Consider the following 18,532-nt stretch of genomic DNA (forward strand, 5'->3'; position numbering starts at 1 on the left):
TGACTCTTATACTGTTGTTTCAATCATATCTTGTGTGTATTTCTATTTTTCGAGTTGGGGCTTCATACATTAGTGATCAAATTTCCTGTCCATCTTGTCTTTCTGGCTCCATCTGTCACTTTCCTTATTCTTTCTCAGCTGTTGATCCAGTATAGCTGCTAGGATCGCAAGCTACTGCTCTATGAATTCCTGTAGGTAAAGATGACTCCCAACATTTTCTCACAAGAATGAGCAAGTGTCTACAATGCACATTACAGCACACCATGAGGTAAAGGGAGACCATTGTTGTTGTAGAGAAATGGCCTTCGCGACCCTGTCTGGGCAGAGCCTCGCCTCTAGCCGCATTGGACAAACACACAAACAGTTGATCGCACAACCACGCATCCAGAGTGCAATCAACGTAAAGTCGCAGTGCTGCACAGAAAATGCAGCCTTCTTTGCCCTTCAGAAGCAAAAGGAGGTGGATAAAAATGAAAACTGCATAGTGTACCCTGCCTGTCGCCCAATGGCCACTGGAGGTGGGCACCAGCTGCCCTCACAACCCTGCAAGGATAAGAGTGGAGGAATACTGGAGGAATGGATGGAATTAGAGTGAAAAACGTCTCGTCTTATCTTGATTGGCTTTAACTGAACTTAACGTTGAAAATTGTTGTGAAAACTAAACTTAAGCTAAGTGAAAATGCTTAAAGCCTCTTTATTTTTTGCTAAAGAAATAAATAAAGAAATAAAACATGATGCAGTTCAGTGCCCACTGCTGAGTCCACAGTGCTGTGGACTCAGTTAGATTCCTGCTGATTTCAGTGGAGAGGTCTGAGCCTAGGTTAATTCCCCCTTTTGACAAGTTCCACAAATAAAGCTTTACTGGCTGCTGAGCTGTGACAGTGGACACATCGACTCTGGGAGAGCAAAAAGACTGGACTGTGAATGCAGCACAGCAAGAAAGGATACAAAAGAAGGGATGGATTTATCGGTCTGTGAGGTTTTAGTTCTGCTGGCAAAAGCAAATGGTGAATAGAAGTCACTGTGATCCAGACAGTTCTGATGACTTTATGCAGCACCACACACGCAGAGCGTTAAATGGCACAAAACCAGATGTACACTCTAAAAAGTGTTTTTGGCTGTAGTTTATTTTATGGGCTTGTTTACATTAATCTCACTTATTTCATTTGGTTTAGTGATGACAACTTACTTTTTTTGTGTTCAATTAACTTAAAAGTTACAACTCCAACTTAATAAATTGAGTTGGATAAACTTAGTAAATTGACTTGGATTATCATAATATATTGAGTTTGATAAACTTAGTAAGTGGAGTTGGATGGACGTAATAACTTGAGTCGGTTAAACTTAATAAATTTGGTTGGATAAACTTAGTTGATTTACTTGTTACCAATTGAAGCAATTCAATTAAGTTGGTTGAACTAATTTCTTTTTACAGTGTAGGTGCCTTTTAGAGAAATCTGCTGGATATTTTAAGTGATTGTAAAAACTATTAACTAGTTACATGTTACAGTGTTTTATATGGCTTTGGTTTGGATAAATACAAAGTAATATCTGGTGAGTTAATGGGTGTTTCAAACATGTACTGGAGATTTGAATGTTATTGTTTAAGATTCAGGATGATAATACTGATACATGTATATAATAAATGTATCAGCATTTATGTTTTTTTTCTTAAAATCTAGATTGAAACCAAAACTAACTGATTCAAGTGTTGAATCAAAACTAATTGACTCTACAATCATTGTTTTGATGATTGTCATTTGATGAGGTAATTTATAATTTTTTAATAATACATGTAACTTCAGAGATGAAATTAGCTGGAGAAGCCAGGAAAATCTGTATGAATGAACTTAAATTTGCTTGAAGGTGCTGACATTTTTACAACAGGCTTGTGTCTTGGGTTGAGGAGGAGAGGGTTGACCTCAGCCTGAAACACTGATATTGTTCATCACCAGGTGAGGAAATGTGGTCAGGAATGCTACCTAGATCACAAAGGACATTTCCTTCACTGTCTTTTTCAGCTTCTTCCTTCTGGGAGAAAAAAAAAAATCCCCCCCTTGCTAAAAAAAAAAAACGTTTATGATTTGTCCCCTCTCCAATAACGACTCTAAACAATTCTGCACAGATACATTGTCTTCATTTGGTTGTCTTAAACATTTTTTTTATACAAATGTGGGCTATTACTTACATGTAGTAATTTTGCTATCTATCTGTCCATCCATCCATGCATGTGCAACCAGACGTGCAGTTATGATGTGACAGATTTAAAGCCGTGCGTGCTGCATGCCTGAGTACACGTGCTCCTACCACCACGTTACAATTGGAGGACAGACCCATTTACGCTGGATAATAATTTATAACCCGGTGGAAACATGTGTTTTTAACGCAAGTAGCAACTAGCTTACTATCAATAACAATTGTTAGTTTCAAACTAAAACAAATACGGAGTTATATGTTAGGGAGCTTTTTCTCTCTGCACCAATCAATGTGCGGCGGAGCTGCAGCTAGCCACGCCTTCTGTTCTCTGTAAGACCTGGAACATTTTGTTTAGGAAGCCCAAATATTTAGAACATCTGGACTGGCAGCCTGTGGCGCATCGGCAGGTTTATCGGCAACTTTTAACATTTTAACAGCTAGAAGTAAGTCTGACATTTTAGACAGGCAGAGGTTGAACTTCTCCAAACCTCGACCAGGAAGACGTAAGAACGGCCAACTTTTATTTGGTAAGAGTTTAAGTAATGACAGATAAACACGTAATCGCCTCATGTTTACTTTCAACAAAAAATAAGTTATGGATATATGCGACGGGAAGAGAAGAAGAAAGGTAAGCGGCGGAGTGCGGAGCTGCAGGCGCAGCGTGGCCGCCAAGATGAAGCGGGAGGCGGTGAAGGTCCTCCGCTCCCTCACAGTGGGGAACAACAACAAGCGTGCCGAGGCCATGGACGAGGAAGAGGACGAGGACTGCTTCTCTATCTCCTTCCTCCGGAGTGACCCCTCCAGGCCGGCGGCGGCCGTGTCTCCGCGGTACAGCCTGCTGCGGGAGGTGGGTCGGGGAAGCTACGGGGTGGTGTACGAGGCCGTGGCCCGGAGAACAGGGGCCAGGGTTGCGGTGAAGAGGCTCCAGTGCGACGCCCCAGAAAACGTCGAACTGGCATTGGCCGAGTTCTGGGCCCTGACGAGCCTGGAGAACCGACACCAGAATGTGGTTCAACTAGAGGAGTGCGTGCTGCAGCGGAACGGCCTGGCCCAGAAGATGAGCCACGGTAACAAGAAGTCCAAGCAGTATCTGCGGCTAGTGGAGACCTCCCTCAAAGGTATCTGTGCTTCTGCAAAACACACAGTGCTTAGACAAAGGCCTTGAAACCTGAAACAAGGGCCCAAGGGCCTGTAAATTGAGTTTATTTAGGAGCTAATGTGCTGACTGGTGTCAACAACTTATAGCCAAACTTTGATGTTGTTGCTGCATAGAAAACTTCTGATTTAGCCAATTGATTGGATGTAAGCAAGCACAAATAATTTTAGCCTGCATTACTAAAATTAGCTAAAAGCAATAACTACTTATCAGTTTCTGTATTTCAGAATAAAATGAAATTAGGTCCTGCTGGTACTAGCTGCTAACTGTGCACTCAAATGAAGTAGTTTGCATTTACACAGTTGTAAATGCATTTACACACACCCATAGTTGAAGGGAAAAGTTGTTCTGCTCCAGTGATATGGATTTCCTTCTGCAGCCTCCTGTCTGACATTGATGTAACTGTACATCACCTAGAAGAGCCACAGAGAGAACGCTGTGCTTCCTCCAGCGCAAACGAGAACACGGTGTACTACTTGGCGACATGTTAGAGACTTTCTTCCTGACTGAACACTTAGATGTTTAACATTAATGTTGCACCATAAACTCAGAAACATAAAATAACCAGCCACAGAGTTATGATTCAGACGTTTTTCATCTCAGGTCAGGGTTTCTACTTGACCTATTTATGTCTGTCTCTTCTGACATAGTTAGTGATTTTGCTGATCATACTATTTTCTATATTATAGATACTAACTCAGTCTTTGCTAGTTCAATCTATGTTTCCAGCTAAACCCAGCTGCTATGTTTACGACTCTTCTTTTAATAGCATCGTGGTTACGTAAGTGTCACAGTTCTGGCTCTCTAAGTAAAATCCTTCAGCATCATTCTTTCTAGACTTTGCGATGTAATTGAAAATAATAGATCACAGCAACAATGTTAAAGCCTTCAGCTTAAACATTTCAGTTTGTTTTGCTCTGACTCTCGTACGTTTCAGAAATGTGAAGTAAAAAAGCAGACATGGCACGGTTCATGACAACCCCACAGTGATTATCACGACAGGTTAATGTGGGCAAGTGACGTGGTTTCCTCCTCGTGTCATGAATCTAGTTTCGCTGATTCCTCAATCGCTTCTCCTTCACGAAATCAGTCTGGTCCCAAAGGGTTCTGTTTTTTGTGCTGTAAGCTCAGCTGATTGCAGCGATATAGAGATCTGTTCTGAATAAAACAGATTCTATAACATTAAATCAACACACATCTTGGATCACACTAAATCAAATCACAAATATCAAATTGATTTGTAAAGGACAGCAAGTGGTGAATAGCCAGATCACAGATCTGGACCCATGACCTGTAAGGGTCTTTAGAACTGGGCTGGATAAATTGGTCATCATGTTCATCAGAAATGTACTGAAAGGTTTGTAGAGGTGATGTTTTTAGCTGTATATTCAGTCCTTTGGAGAAACTATGAAACTGAAATTCTCATGGTATTAAAACATGAGTAAAACTTTAAAATACAAAATATCTAATGTGATGGGGATCCAAACATTTAGTCAACTTACAATTAATAGTTAATAAATGAACTCAATGGAACTAATTTTAATCTAATAACATACAGTTAGGCCTGAGAGGTTCCTGTCTTATAAATATGTTTAAGTTTAATGCGGCAACCACAATTTTCTGTTTTTCATTCAGGATATAATACAGCTGACACAAAAAAATCAGCTTGTTTTTCTAAATTCAGTATGTTGTGAAAAGTTTAGCCCTTCATGTTATAGAGGACATTCTGATACAAGAGAAAACTCTGGTTTTTAAGAAAATGGCCGCATATAAATTATTTTTTAGTCAATGGATGAGATCAAACAACTTTAGATTAACTCATTAATTGATAACTTGCATCTCTCGGTTTAATGGTACCAGGTTTAGAAACGTACCTTTGTAAAACCACAACAGGTAACTGGCCAAGCCGTAATCCACTCATAATGTAAGTTATTATTTGGACATTGGCTGTTTCTTGAAGTAATTTCCACCCAACTGGTTCTTTGCACAAGCAGGAGTTCTAGTTTTGACCCCCTAAAAGTAATGCTAACACAACACTAGTTCACTGCTGGACTTGAAGAAAGAATCTGGACTTTCTGCAAGAGCTCGATATGGACTCAGCCAATATAAACGTAATGACCGGCATATCCTAAACCCCTGGGTTTACTTTCATTTTTAATTTGTCAGGTTTAAAACAGCCTGCCTCCTATTTTCCTACTGTCTATCCTGAAATGAACCCTTCAAAGTTTAAAAAGGTCAATGTTCTGCTAAGTTATAGCTGGTATTTTCAAGTACATGAAGGGGATGTTAAAAGGATTCAATAAGTCAAGGTGGTGATTTTAGGGAAGCTGTTGCCATGCTGTTCAAGACTTGCATAAACCCAGAATAAAGCAGGGGAGGATCAACCTTTTGAAACACTGTCAGGACATGACTGGCTTTGCTCTTAGGTGGTGTAAAAGCAAACCAGTTCTTTTGTGGAACCAGTTAAGAACTGGTTCCAACACTAGGTCTAGTTGAGCACTGGGATCACTGATGGAAAAGTACAATTTCAATCAGTTTCAGTCCACTTGTTTTAATTACTGGAGCATTAAGAAAGTTTTTTTTACATTAACAAATAAACAAAGAACCAACTTAAATGGGATCCTTGTTGACTTTTACTACCACCTTGTCACGTTAACAAGACTTTTCTCAAAGGGCTGACTGTACAACCGATGATCAGCTGAGGGAATGTGATTTCTGGTCCTTTATCGGGTCTTCAGTGCCTCACTAGACATTATTTATCTTCTGGAAATTGTTCAGACTTGTCACTTGTTTGTTTTATTTAGAAATATTTTAATCACTAAGTGAATGATGGGGTTAGTACTGGTGTGAAAAATGAAAAAGCAGTCTAAGGTAAAACTTGGAAAGACCTTGGGAAACTGGAGAAGTATTGGAAAATGTGCCTCTATGAAAGTAAGTAAATAAATCAATTATGGTCCTGAAGGTAGAAGTGACTGAGTAAGTGGAGACTGGACATTTTTAAGCCATAGCATAGAACCTTGCCACTTTTAGCTTTCCTGGAAAATGCCATTGCTTTTATATTTGTAGAAAGGTTTTTACCGTTAAGGCTGAGCTAATGTGAAAAGAGTTGTGTTCTTGTTTCTGAGAATTATTTGATTTTTGCTTTCGCAATTTGGGCATTTTTAACTTTTAGAGTTGTAACAAAGTATTGTCTTCTTTTAATCCTAAGGTGAGCGCATCCTTGGTTACCCAGAGGAGCCATGCTACCTTTGGTTTGTCATGGAGTTCTGCGAAGGTGGGGACCTCAACCAGTACATCCTGTCTCGGCGACCCGACCCCCAGACCAACAGCAGCTTCATGCTCCAGCTAACAAGTGCCATTGCTTTCCTTCACAAGAACAACATTGTCCACCGGGACCTGAAGCCAGACAACATTCTCATCTCACAGAAATCTGGTTCACCTGTACTTAAGGTAGCAGACTTTGGCCTCAGTAAGGTTTGTGCTGGACTAACCTCCAAGAGCAGTGAAGAAGATCCTACAGCGAGAGCTGCTGGCAAAGGGAGCAACCAGTACAACACTGTCAACATCAACAAGTTCTGGTTATCGTCAGCTTGCGGCTCTGACTTCTACATGGCCCCGGAGGTTTGGGAGGGCCACTACACAGCTAAAGCTGACATCTTTGCCCTTGGCATCATCATTTGGGCAATGGTCGAACGAATCACGTTTATTGATGCAGAGTCGAAGCGTGAACTACTGGGCACGTATGTTCGACAGGGCTCTGAGATCATTCCTGTTGGGGAAGCTCTGCTGGAGAACCCCAAGATGGTTCTGCACATCCCTCAGAAGGCCAGGAGCTCTATGACTGATGGGGTAAAGAAGCTCCTTCTGGACATGCTTGCAGTAAACCCTCAGGACCGACCAGATGCTCTCCAACTGGAAATAAGAATGGATCAAGTCACTTTTGCTGCATGACAAACGCTTCTTAAACCTTTCCTTTTTCACCCCAACCCATCCAAGAAGGGACCCATTTCCTCTCCAGGTAGGCTGCCTCTCATTCTTCCATGTTGGTAATTAGAGGTGTGCCGATCGATCGGCCACCGATCATAATCGACTGATTTCCGTGACAAAGTGTATGATTGGTGATCGCTGATCACTGTCTCTTGTAGCCGATCACATGTATCTCACTTCGCAGCCTGCGTGTGCAGCTCATCTCCTTTTTCCTTCACACTGTGCAAGCATGCAGCAACAAATCCTAAACAATGTCGTGTGAAACTTTAAAGCTCAGAATCAACGGGGACGTTTGCGTGTTGTGATGGAAAATTACCTTGAGTTGAAGCACGGGTCAAAATGCATCAACACAACAAATCTAATATGACATTTAAAAAACAAACACTTGACGGAGTTTGGCTACATTGAGGCTCAATGCAGGAAAAAGAGACATTCGGAGCGATCAGACAGCAGTCAGCAGGTAAAGCAGCACACAACTACCAACAGTCAGAGTGTGATGGTGAGGAAGCAAATAAACCGAAAAATAATTTAAGTCTTTGGGCCAGTGTCTTTCCCACGCTGAGAGGGTGAATTCATTAAGTTCATCCAACTCGATTCATTCAGTTGTTTTAAATTAATTCATTAAGTGTCTTAAAAATGACAAATTTAAGTCAGTCTCGCTCAAATCATTTAGTTTTCTTCAAATAAAGAAGTAAACTAATAAATGATTTCTGTTTTACCAGGCTTTTTTTTTGGCTCAGGCAGCCTGTGAGAGTAGTTAGACAGGAAAGTGAGTAATGACAGAGGGAGGAGACATGCAGCTAAGATCATCAGGCTGGAATCGACCTTACGACGGCCACATTGAGGACTAATGTCTCTTTATGTGAGTTGTGCTCTACCCCTGCGTCACCACAGCAGCAGGTTGGTACAGGATCTGTCCAGGTGAATCTTGTCATGACTTCAGATGTGGGATACGAACGCGGCATTGAACTTAATTGTTTCAAACACACTTTTTATAGTGCTAGTTAATTTGAATTGGTTAGTTTTGTAACTTTTAGCTTAATTAAAATTAAGTTGTCATCACTAGAACAAATAAATTAAGTGAGATTAATGTAAATAAGTCCATAAAATGAACTACAGCCAAAAACACTTTTTAGAGTGTAAGGCTTTGAATATAGTCAAAAATAAAAATCGAAACTTCAACCTTTTTCTGTATTTTTTTTTTAATCCAGTTTCAAAGCTGGATATATTTTTTTAACTCAGGGTGTGGTAACCAGAGAGCTGCCTATCACAAATGAAAGTTGGCATTTATGCTGCTACTGGGAACAAGGAAAGGTACAATCTGAGCCTGAGGCCAAACAGCCTTTGATTAGATGTTAACACCTGGGACGTGTGAGTGAAGACCAAAACAAGGTGTTGGCACCGAATATCTTTAGCATTGCATGCTGATTATGTGAAATGCTCTAACAGCAGGCTGTGAATAGGGCTGTGCCATTGTCAGGGAGCACATGACAACTAACACAAAACAATGAAATAAATTCCAAAACTTGCGGGATAATAAAGAGGCAGGCTCACAAAGAGACTTGCAAATATGTTTGTACTCAAGTTTTTAGTTCATGTATTCATCTTCAGTCAGTTTAATAGGTGAACTCTCACTTTGCACATACTTTTGTGTCCATGTAAACGACTGGATTTGGCTCCTCCGTCACACACAGATTTACCAGTACCGCCACAATGCACTCTGCCACCCATTTGCTGAGACTGGATGGTGGTAAATTTATTTTCCGGTTCGTCTGTAAAGTTACTCTTGCGTTAAGCATCAACTACAGCACAGCCAAATGCTGTGTTCAGTCTATGCGCTCACCTGTATAAATACACCCGCCGCACGCTTCCCCGCCGTTCGCTCGGAACCGGCCAGCAGAAAGCAACTCTGAGAGGAGAAAGGCTGTTGTACTCCATGCATCTTACCAGTTACTTTAAGGATGTTTCTTGGTCCCCAGAAAAACAATCAATAGACATTATCAATCAATAAAATTCCCCTGGATCAAACTTGAAAATTGGACATTATGCTGCTAACCCTTCGAGGCAGATAATAATATGCCTCTAGGAGTTTTAATAATCGAGGTACTGGAATCATTTGAGGAGTCGTTGCAGCCCTACTTTCAGTAGATATCCGAGATGCACTCTGACCTAAACTTTAATTCATTTATGCTAATATACAAGGTAAACAACTCCATGCAACTAAATAGGAGTGAAACAGTTTGAACATCATGATTATTGTTTGCACATTCGTTTAGATTATCAAATGCAGTTGGTAGGTTAGTTATATAACTGATAATGGTCCAAATTTTAAAATCTAAAGAGAGAGCTTATTTAAATCTTGCATGTGAATTCTCCACTCTAAACTCTTTAGCAAAAATGTGTTTGTGGTGGCAGCAATGCAGTAAAGTGTCCCTGTAAGATCTTAATTGTCTCAGTTTGCTATTTGGAGCAGAAGCTCCCTGTATGACATCAAACTGCCGCTGAGTGGATGCTCAGCCACCCAAACCGGCCGCCTGTTTGTTTGAACGTGAACTCTCCACTGACCAGGCCTGAGTTCTGGGTTTGTTTGACAAATTAGCTCAGCCATTCTGTTAGCTCTTCATCACAATAGGCTGCTCACGCTGTGATGTAACACCACCCAGCTGCTCAGGGTGGGGAGCACTCAGGGCAGAGCAATCAGGATGTTTCCTTGCTGCCTCCGATTGGCCTCGTTCTCTTGTGGCACGATGGAATAGACGGTTACGCAATAGACTAGCTCTCGTTCAGTTGATAAAGCTGTCATCTGTTGGAAAGAAGGATTAGTGATTAGTGTTGGAAAGGAGGGGAGGGGAGTGGCTGTTGGACCTGCTACTGGGGTGTTCGTGTCTGCAGCTGCTAAACTGAAGCGAGCTGACAACGGTAGGATGAACACAGCTAAACCTGCGAGGCATGATGGAACAACAAGCCTGGTTTTATTTCTCTTGTATTATGCAGAATCTACCACTCAGTCACACAAAGAACATTTTAAAGAATTAAATCATGAGGATAAAGTCGAAATAATATGCATACATACAGTGTGTATATGCGTATACACATTTATATTTAAATATGCATGTATTTACAAAAATACACATCCAGTACTTGCATGCATGGTTACACAATACATATAAACATCTACATAACAGTATAAGCTTTTATCATTTTCTACTTTAAGGCTCTTTTAAAGAAAGGGCATAATTAAAAATCATCATTCAGTTCATTCCACAGTTTCACGCCAATAACTGCAACACATCTAAACCTTACCTCTTTTTCCCTCTAACAAACCTCGCAAATTATATTTATTCTCTCTTAACTTAAATGATCTTTCTTCTGAAAGAAGATTTTTGTTCAAAGCTTTATACCAGTATTTCCAGTGTTTTTATATGTACATTGTCTTTACATTTAAAAGTATTACTTTGAATAAAAAGTTAGTTAGTTGGTTCACAATATCCCATTTATGAATAAACCTAAAAGCTATTTTTTGTAACTTAACTAATATACCAATGGTTGTTGTACTTGCATTTACCCAAACGTCTGAGCAATATGACAAATGGGGCATAACCAATGAGGAGTGTACAACATTCAGCCTTTAACATTTATTAAATCTTTAATTTTAAACAACATTCCAATAGTTACAACAATTGCATTTAATATATTCAATATGAGGCTTCTAACTGAGTTTGTTGTCTAGAATGATCCCTTAAAGATTTTCTGATAAACTATCAATTTAAACTCCATTTATTTAAAACTTTGCATTATTATTAATCCTATTACCAGAAAATATGATAGGTTTAGTTTTTTGGGTTTTTTTCATGATAAATTTTATAAGCAAATCACTTTTTCAGCTCCTTTTTCACTATGCGGCTCAGAACATGAGAATACAGTGAAAAAGTTATAAAACTTGTTTATCATTCATTCATCCACTCTGGCCATTTTCATGTAATCTCAATGATCATGGTTTACAGGTGACAAACTCAAAATTCAATGTCTCAGAAAATTAATATTACAAAAAAGGCATATTTAAAGAAAAATGTCATCTACTGGGAAGTGCGTTCATTACTATGCACTTATTATTTTTTTCAGGTAATTTCTCTTTTTGTTCAACATGTAATGTTGGACTAGAAGTATCTTCTTATTACATATCAGATCCCAGCAGCCACCAGTGAACTCCATGCATGTGGTGGATGTTTCCTGCTGAGGTCGGAGGTCAAGCTGATGTGAAACACCAGTTCTGCTCTGCAGTGCACACACAGAGCTGTGTAACCTTTTCTATTTAAAGTGATCCCACACTGTAGGCAGATTTTGTCTCTTTCTTGGTGGCAGTTCCTTCTGTCCCCCGCCGCCTCCCTGCACAGATGCTAACAGCACTTAGCACTGGAAGTGAGAGCGTTCAGCTGTACAAACCATTATCCGGGTGGAACACAGCGAGATAAATGGCTAAACAGTTTAATGGACCTTCAGTTCAGACCATTTGCCTTGAAGAATTTTAAACACTGAGGTCCTGGAGTCATTAAATGAATCGTATCGGCCCCATCGGTAACTAATATTTGTGTTTTACTGTGTTTGGGGCTTTTAAAGTCCTCTTACAATGAAAAAGTCATTTATAGAGCTGCCTTTAGGTGAAATCAGAATATTGAAAATCATGTGCATGTTTTTACTTTGACGTCCATCTGACCAGTCCTCAAACTGCCATCTGATTCCTCTGCTGGACAGCGAGTGCTGCTGGTTCAAGGCTTATGGAGGCTTTGGTCGGGAACATTTTGTCCTCTCGCTGCGTGCCAGGCTTACGCCTCTCTTAAACAGGCCAGAGCTCTGACAGCGCCTCTCTTCCTCTGTGTATACTCATTACTTCAGGAATCAAAAACTTTTTTTGTTTAACTGACAGCACTGACAATCGTTCTACAAGTTGAGGCATTTCAACACCCAGAGTGGTTCTAATGCATATGCCAATGCCTCCAAGGCTTTGCTGCTTCGCAGTTTAATGCTCAAAAGCATTTAAATACTGGATTCAGATAATTCAGACTTTCTGATAGTACTCCTCTGAAGGACGCTGTGCTGTACAACATGTTCTGAACAGCAGTTGGGGAACCAGAGGGAGGCACCTTCCTGAGATCTGGGAGTGTCCATTACGTTTGTGCCCATAGGATGCTTGTAAACGTCTGGGTTTACAAGACGTTTACGGAGGCTGTTAAAAAATTTTTTTTTCTGGAATTCAGAGCCAGTTACACAAGCGAGCTGTTGCATAACTGGTCGACTAAAACACCTCACTGTGTTTTTGTTTATCAAGACGTTTAACAGAATTGAGCAGAAAACTCAGAAAAATAGATTTCTAAATCTATAGCGTTATAAGTTGTGGTAAAATGAATCGGACTTAAATCAAGCCTGGTCAGAAATGTGATCTATTATCTCTTCTTTCTCCATAAAAATGTACAGCTCATGGATAGTAGAGGCATAACCGTGACTACGCTTTAGAATAACATTTGTCCACATCTTTTCCAGTCTGCTGTCCTCATTCATGGTGACTGTGTTGGATCTAATTGGTTTACACGTCTCAATCCCCTTTAAGTCGAACGGATCCGTCACATGCTTTGTGTGGTTGTATTGTCCTGCCTTTATGATGTTAATGGGATTATTTTGTGAATAATAAAGCAGAATAGCCGTCTCTCTAGGTGTAAATAATTGATGAAAAGGGGAGCTGGCAGCATTTGCTGAAATAAGGAGGGATTTGGAAGACCTGTGTCTCTGCTGAGTGTTTAAACTGGAAAAATTATTGTATATTTTCATGCTTTTAATGTTCAGCTAAAAAAAAAATTAAGCTAGACTGTTTTTGCGGTTGTTTGTGCCCCAAAAATTAAATGGGATAGTCAGATTTTTTTTCTTTTGTCAACATATGGCTAGTCCATTGGGTTTACCAATCTTTTTTTCTCTATAGTTAAGAAATAAGAGACTTAACACTTATTGCCTGGTTTTACTTATACTTATATAAAAATTAGTTGCATTTTTCTGCCAAGAAGATCTACATTTTGTAAATATTACAACATGAATATTACTTCAAAACCCAGGTATGACGTAAGATGGCGACAGTCATAATTTGACATTGTGAGAATGAAAAGGGTAGAGTATCTGTTCTGGTTCGGGGAAGAGGTCCTGCTCCAAGTGGAATAGTTCAAGTATCTCAGGATCTTGTTCACAAATGAATGAATGAAAATTGGAGCCGCGTCTGTAGTAAAGCAGGCGCTGCAATGTTCTGTCATGGTGAAGAAAGAGCTCAGTCAAAAGGCTTGACTTTTCAATCAATCTGTTTTCTCTACTTGGGCTCCTTCCCCCGCGACCCGACCCCTGATCAGCAGAAGAAAATGGATGGATGGATGGATGAGATTTTCCCAGTGCAATAAAAATTTAATTTTGAGTGAAAGTGTAACAGTTTTGTTGTGATCTAGTTGTTTAGACGTCTTTCACGCCGGATCGTTTTGAAACCAGATCCCCCACGGAGGCGTCTGCAGGCGTGAAAGCGCCCAGGCGCAGAATGAATGATTGCAGGGTTCATTCTGCACATGCATAGGTAGATAACAAAAACAATGGCGGACAGCATTGTGCTCTGCTCTGCTACTTAACCTGTTGAGTTTAACACAATCCCTGCTGTAGAATAGATCTGTGTTGCTTGGTTGGATGGGTTGCTGTTTACGATGAAGTGGAAGCGAGTGAAATGGAAGCTAAGAGTTAAAAGTTCATGCATGTTCAATGATGTGCAAAAATCATAGCACCATTTAGCGGCTTGGCATGAACAATACAGCTGACTTGAGGCGTCTCAATGGTCTCAACATGGAGCTTTTCCCCAATCAACATCCGAAAATACCAGCATTTTCCAGACAGCGGTCTCGTGGAGACGCAGCCTTTAGATCAGGACTTTAAGCTGTGAAGTGCACTTGAATTGCGAGATGAACTGGAACATCTGCTTTTAATTTGAAAGCCTCTTATTTGTGTGCTAATGATGCTAATAGTTCCCTTCATTTCCATTAGTGAGGGAGTGTTGGCATTCCTGCTGGCTCTCTGTTGTTTTGAGGTCGTAAAACATGCAAATCAACACATTCCATCAGCATTTCTATGAAACTGCTGATGATGTAAACTTGGCTTCATGCCATTGAAAGGCTGGTGATGCAGAGCATCGTCATAAGCAAATTTAAACGCAGATAAGAGGGAATACTATTTTTGCAAATGTTCTCTTCCACTTTTTCTTATTTGGGCTTCTTTGGTTGTTCTCCAATCATTTCTTCTTGCAATTAAGCAAAAGACATTTGAAACATTACATCAGAACTGGTCAGGTCAGGCATTAGTTTCAGACATGAGCAGGACCAGTTTATTGGAGGAAAGAGACAGTACTCTGAGAACATCTGACAATGCTGATCTTGTTGATACTTACTGAAGAACTCTTTGCAGGCGATCAGATCGTGACTAGTGTTCACCTAAAATAATCAAAATGTTCCTGAAGCTCTTTTAATTGCTGCTGAAACTTACGGTCAAATGGAGACAGTCTTGTTTTTCTGTTGGGAAGAAGTGAACTAAGCCAAAAGTTGATGTATTATACTATATCCTCAAATTAGATTTTTAGTATCTGGGTTGCTTGTGTGCACTCTGTGTGTTTTTTTTCTCTATTGACAGATTTAAACAAAAACTAAGCGCACATTTAGAGGTGTTGGACTAGAAATCCTGAGTCAGCAGTATGGAGTGGATGCTGTAGTTTTGGATGAGGCTCTCCAGCTCGCATGCCTCCTGCTGAGCTTGTGTTCCTAACATGTGCACTGCTGTTATGCAACCTGTAAAAGGGGAACGAGCCGCTGCATGTCGGCCGCTGGGCTATTCTTAGAGCCGAGCGCTGAACCCAACATGGACGCAGGTTCAGCAAGATTCCCTCCAGGAACAAACTGCGGCTGAGACTCTACCCCACAATAACACTTGGTCTTCTTCCCTTCTGTTCAAGCATGGCCACATATCCTGTTTGATTCCACACATACTAACATGATGGATGATACATACATGATGATTGATATATGGTACATGATGGATTTAGCATTTTGGTGATATATGGTGCCAATACTTGTACAGTTGGTTAGGACCATTCTAAACTACTTATTAGAGATGTGGCCTATGCATGCAACAAATTTATGTAAGCTGAATGTTTGTTTAAAAAAAAAAAAAAGTCTATACCAAGAAGTTTCAGAAAATAATTTCACGTGAAAATGTAGATGATTTTACTCTGGAATATTGAAATCTCTTTATATGTAAGTTGATGTTTCATCTATATCTTTAGATGTATTTGACAATTTTCTCTGCCAGTCAGTCTGTTGTCCAGCAACACCGTCTTTGGAGATGTTCTGGAGAAATCAAACCTAAATCTGTTTATGTTTTGTGAAACCATGGTTTGAAAGTTTTGCCCGAACATCAACTGAGAACAACACAGATCAGCTCTCACAATGCTAATGAGGAGCATGAAGTCCATGGTCTTCATGGAGCATGAAGTCCAAAACTTTGTTGACATTCCGCTAAAAACCCCACAATTTTATAATTGTGGGGTTGTAATTAAACAACAAACACAATTAAAATAACATGTGAATAAGTTTGTTCACGAAATAAAAACCCTGCCATGATGTTCCAACTATTTCCTGTTGTTGTCTTCATGGTTTGCGCCAGTGACAATATCCGGTTGTTGATCACATGACTCGTGATTAAAAAAAAAAAAAAAAGGGCTTCCATTTGCAGTTTTACAAAATAAACTACTTTTGATACAGCTGAAAAATCACTTCGTTCTAACACAAAAACTTTTATTGAGAAACGTGTTCTGTTGAAACTGTAGCCATTAAACAAATTTACTTTTGCTATTCTAATTTTTGTAATTTTAAGGCCAATGGAAGCACAGCTGTCTTATTTTTGCTGTACATATATTACTGTATATTTATATATAAGTGGATCTATATACATATTGTTTTTGTACCTTTTTCACCTACCAAGGGGTGTGATATGAATTATTTCTTTTATAGGGCTCAAAATAAACAACATGGAGCTTGCCTTTGAATATGTAGGGTTTTCTAAAATGACTGTGCCACAGGACTAAATATATACACAAAAATTATAGCTGGATAACTGGACAGACTATTGTGGTTGATGGATATTATCTCACCCTATACCAGAACCAAAACCAGTTCTTGAAATGTAAACCTGATATTACAATTTTAAATATTAAACGTCTAAACAAATCCTAAATGCACAAGGTGTGGCAGTTTCTTTAGTTGCACCTACAGCAAATCCCAACATTATCGGTTCAATGAACAGAAAACAGGACATTTGTCCAGGAAGGTGATTCCAGTGGAGCTGCTCCTTCCTGAGGTCGTCATTTCCTACTGCTGCTCCTCTGCAGGATAATACTCGAGCAACCTTGTTTTGACGTCGCATCCTTGTTCAGTTTTGATTTTGAATAACTGCAAAGGGTAAAAAGGAAACCAAAGACGGATATTGAAGCATCATTTAAAACCACTTTTTACCACATTAGAGGGAAACCTCTCTGCCTGTCAAAAAAGAAAGAAGATTTTTGCTGAGTAAACTCACAGGGCTCAAGGCTTTGAGGAATAAAAATTTAACTATGGTTTCGGATACTGAATGAGACAAAGCAAAGCTGAAGGTGGATTGTAAAAGTTGGGTTTCTTCCATCATAAACAGATTCTTTGACAGCAGGAACTGACAGCCTGAAAAAGTAACTGTGTGTGTCGTCGCCTCTTTCTGACCTCTTCACTCTGTTTCTCTGCAGACTTGTCGTCTCCATGGCGGTGGACGGGGAAGGAAAAAGGACTGACAACCTGAAATGTGAAGACTCATGATCTAGAACTGAGGCTGCAAGACAAACTGGAGCATTATTCCAAACCTCTGGGGCAGAAAAATATGCAAATAAACTCGTTACAATCTCATTTTTATTTTCTATTAGCTTACTGGGGAGATGGACAATGTCAGAGTGAAGTCAGAGTGCTGGCTGGATCAGAAAGCAGCTTTCATTTTGTAATCTAGTTTGTTTTATGAGTTTGTTCTTCCTTAACTTTTGTACTGTACTGAACTATGAGGCAGGTTAGCTGTGTTCTCACTGATTAAAGCATTCGTGGGAGTAATAACTCTGAAGAACAGATGACTGCTACCCTCAAACATCCCTGTGCCTTTAAGAAGATTCACCCCCGAGTCGACTGGATCTGCGGGAGAATCCATCCTGAAGGTTCTGAACCGAGATGGGAACCTGAGAAGTCTGTGAACTTGTGAAGTTTCAGGCTAGCAAAATGTGCAAACACTTTTGTTTCTAATGTTGTGACACTTTTTGAATGATTCATCAAGCGGGTATGATATCAGAGGAGACGGTGAGGGGTCTCTTGGAGTTCAACACTGAGGTGCAATTAGGAATCAGAAAAATCTCCCACTAGCTGAAATACAGAGAACGACAGCGATGTGTGCTGCTAATGATCTGCGCCACATTCCAGAAGTAGAAGGATGAAAATCTAATGGGTTTTCAGAGTTGAGATGAACTCGTCATATCAGGCCTTTCAACCTGTGCAGGTGTAACCAAACAAGAGAGTTTAAACTTGTCTTACTGGGCATTACTTCCTGTTTCAACCAAAGAGCCCCTCATGGACCAAGTGCACACGGTTTTTCTTTGCCATAAGAGTTCTTCTTGACCAAGGAATCGGTTTCTGATTATTTTTTTCCAGCGCTAGCAGATGTTTTAGCAACTGAATGTTTTTTTTGTTGAGGTTGAGTGTGGCATTTTGGACAGGCTGACAGAAAACCTCAATATACATTAGAAAATGTGCAGATTTCAGCCATTTCCAGCATTGCACCTTTTATATTTTCAAGCTTGTAATGGGTTTGGATGGTGTGAAGTGGGTTACTTTGTAGCTTTTACAACGTGAGCAGTATTGAGTCTTTAAATATTTCACTGTCTCTGCCATTTGGGGGTTTCTTCAGGAAATTGGAAGCTGTACCATCTGAGAATGATTCCAAAGGCACATGGAGACACTCGTCCTTTTCTCTGGCCCCTTCCCTCTTCTTATTGAAGTGATTTGAACTCTTTCGGTTGTAGCCTGCTGACTGGTTAGACAGGAAATCAACGGTTGGACTTGTCTG

The 18,532-nt window shown here is 40.0% G+C and overlaps 1 protein-coding gene across 1 annotated transcript; it reads left to right on the top strand.

Annotated features, from left to right (window-relative positions):
* The first annotated feature begins 2,460 nt into the window (after nt 1-2,460).
* Nucleotides 2,461-17,334, top strand: stk35 (serine/threonine kinase 35). Its single transcript, XM_015053203.1, has 3 exons — nt 2,461-3,314; nt 6,561-7,370; nt 17,178-17,334. The coding sequence occupies exons 1-2, from the start codon at nt 2,792-2,794 to the stop codon at nt 7,301-7,303; spliced, it is 1,266 nt and encodes a 421-aa protein (XP_014908689.1). The 5' UTR covers nt 2,461-2,791; the 3' UTR covers nt 7,304-7,370; nt 17,178-17,334.
* The last annotated feature ends 1,198 nt before the right edge of the window (nt 17,335-18,532 follow it).

The sequence above is a fragment of the Poecilia latipinna genome, unplaced genomic scaffold, assembly GCF_001443285.1.
Source record: "Poecilia latipinna isolate Pla-1442-1.1 unplaced genomic scaffold, P_latipinna-1.0 Scaffold1167, whole genome shotgun sequence".
Lineage (NCBI taxonomy): Eukaryota > Metazoa > Chordata > Actinopteri > Cyprinodontiformes > Poeciliidae > Poecilia > Poecilia latipinna.

Excerpts from the sequence above, each read along its gene's own strand:
- stk35 (XM_015053203.1), top strand. The coding sequence starts at position 2,792 with ATGGATATATGCGACGGGAAGAGAAGAAGAAAGGTAAGCGGCGGAGTG. Across the intron at positions 3,315-6,560 it reads AGTGGAGACCTCCCTCAAAG|GTGAGCGCATCCTTGGTTAC; the intron begins GTATCTGTGCTT and ends TTTAATCCTAAG.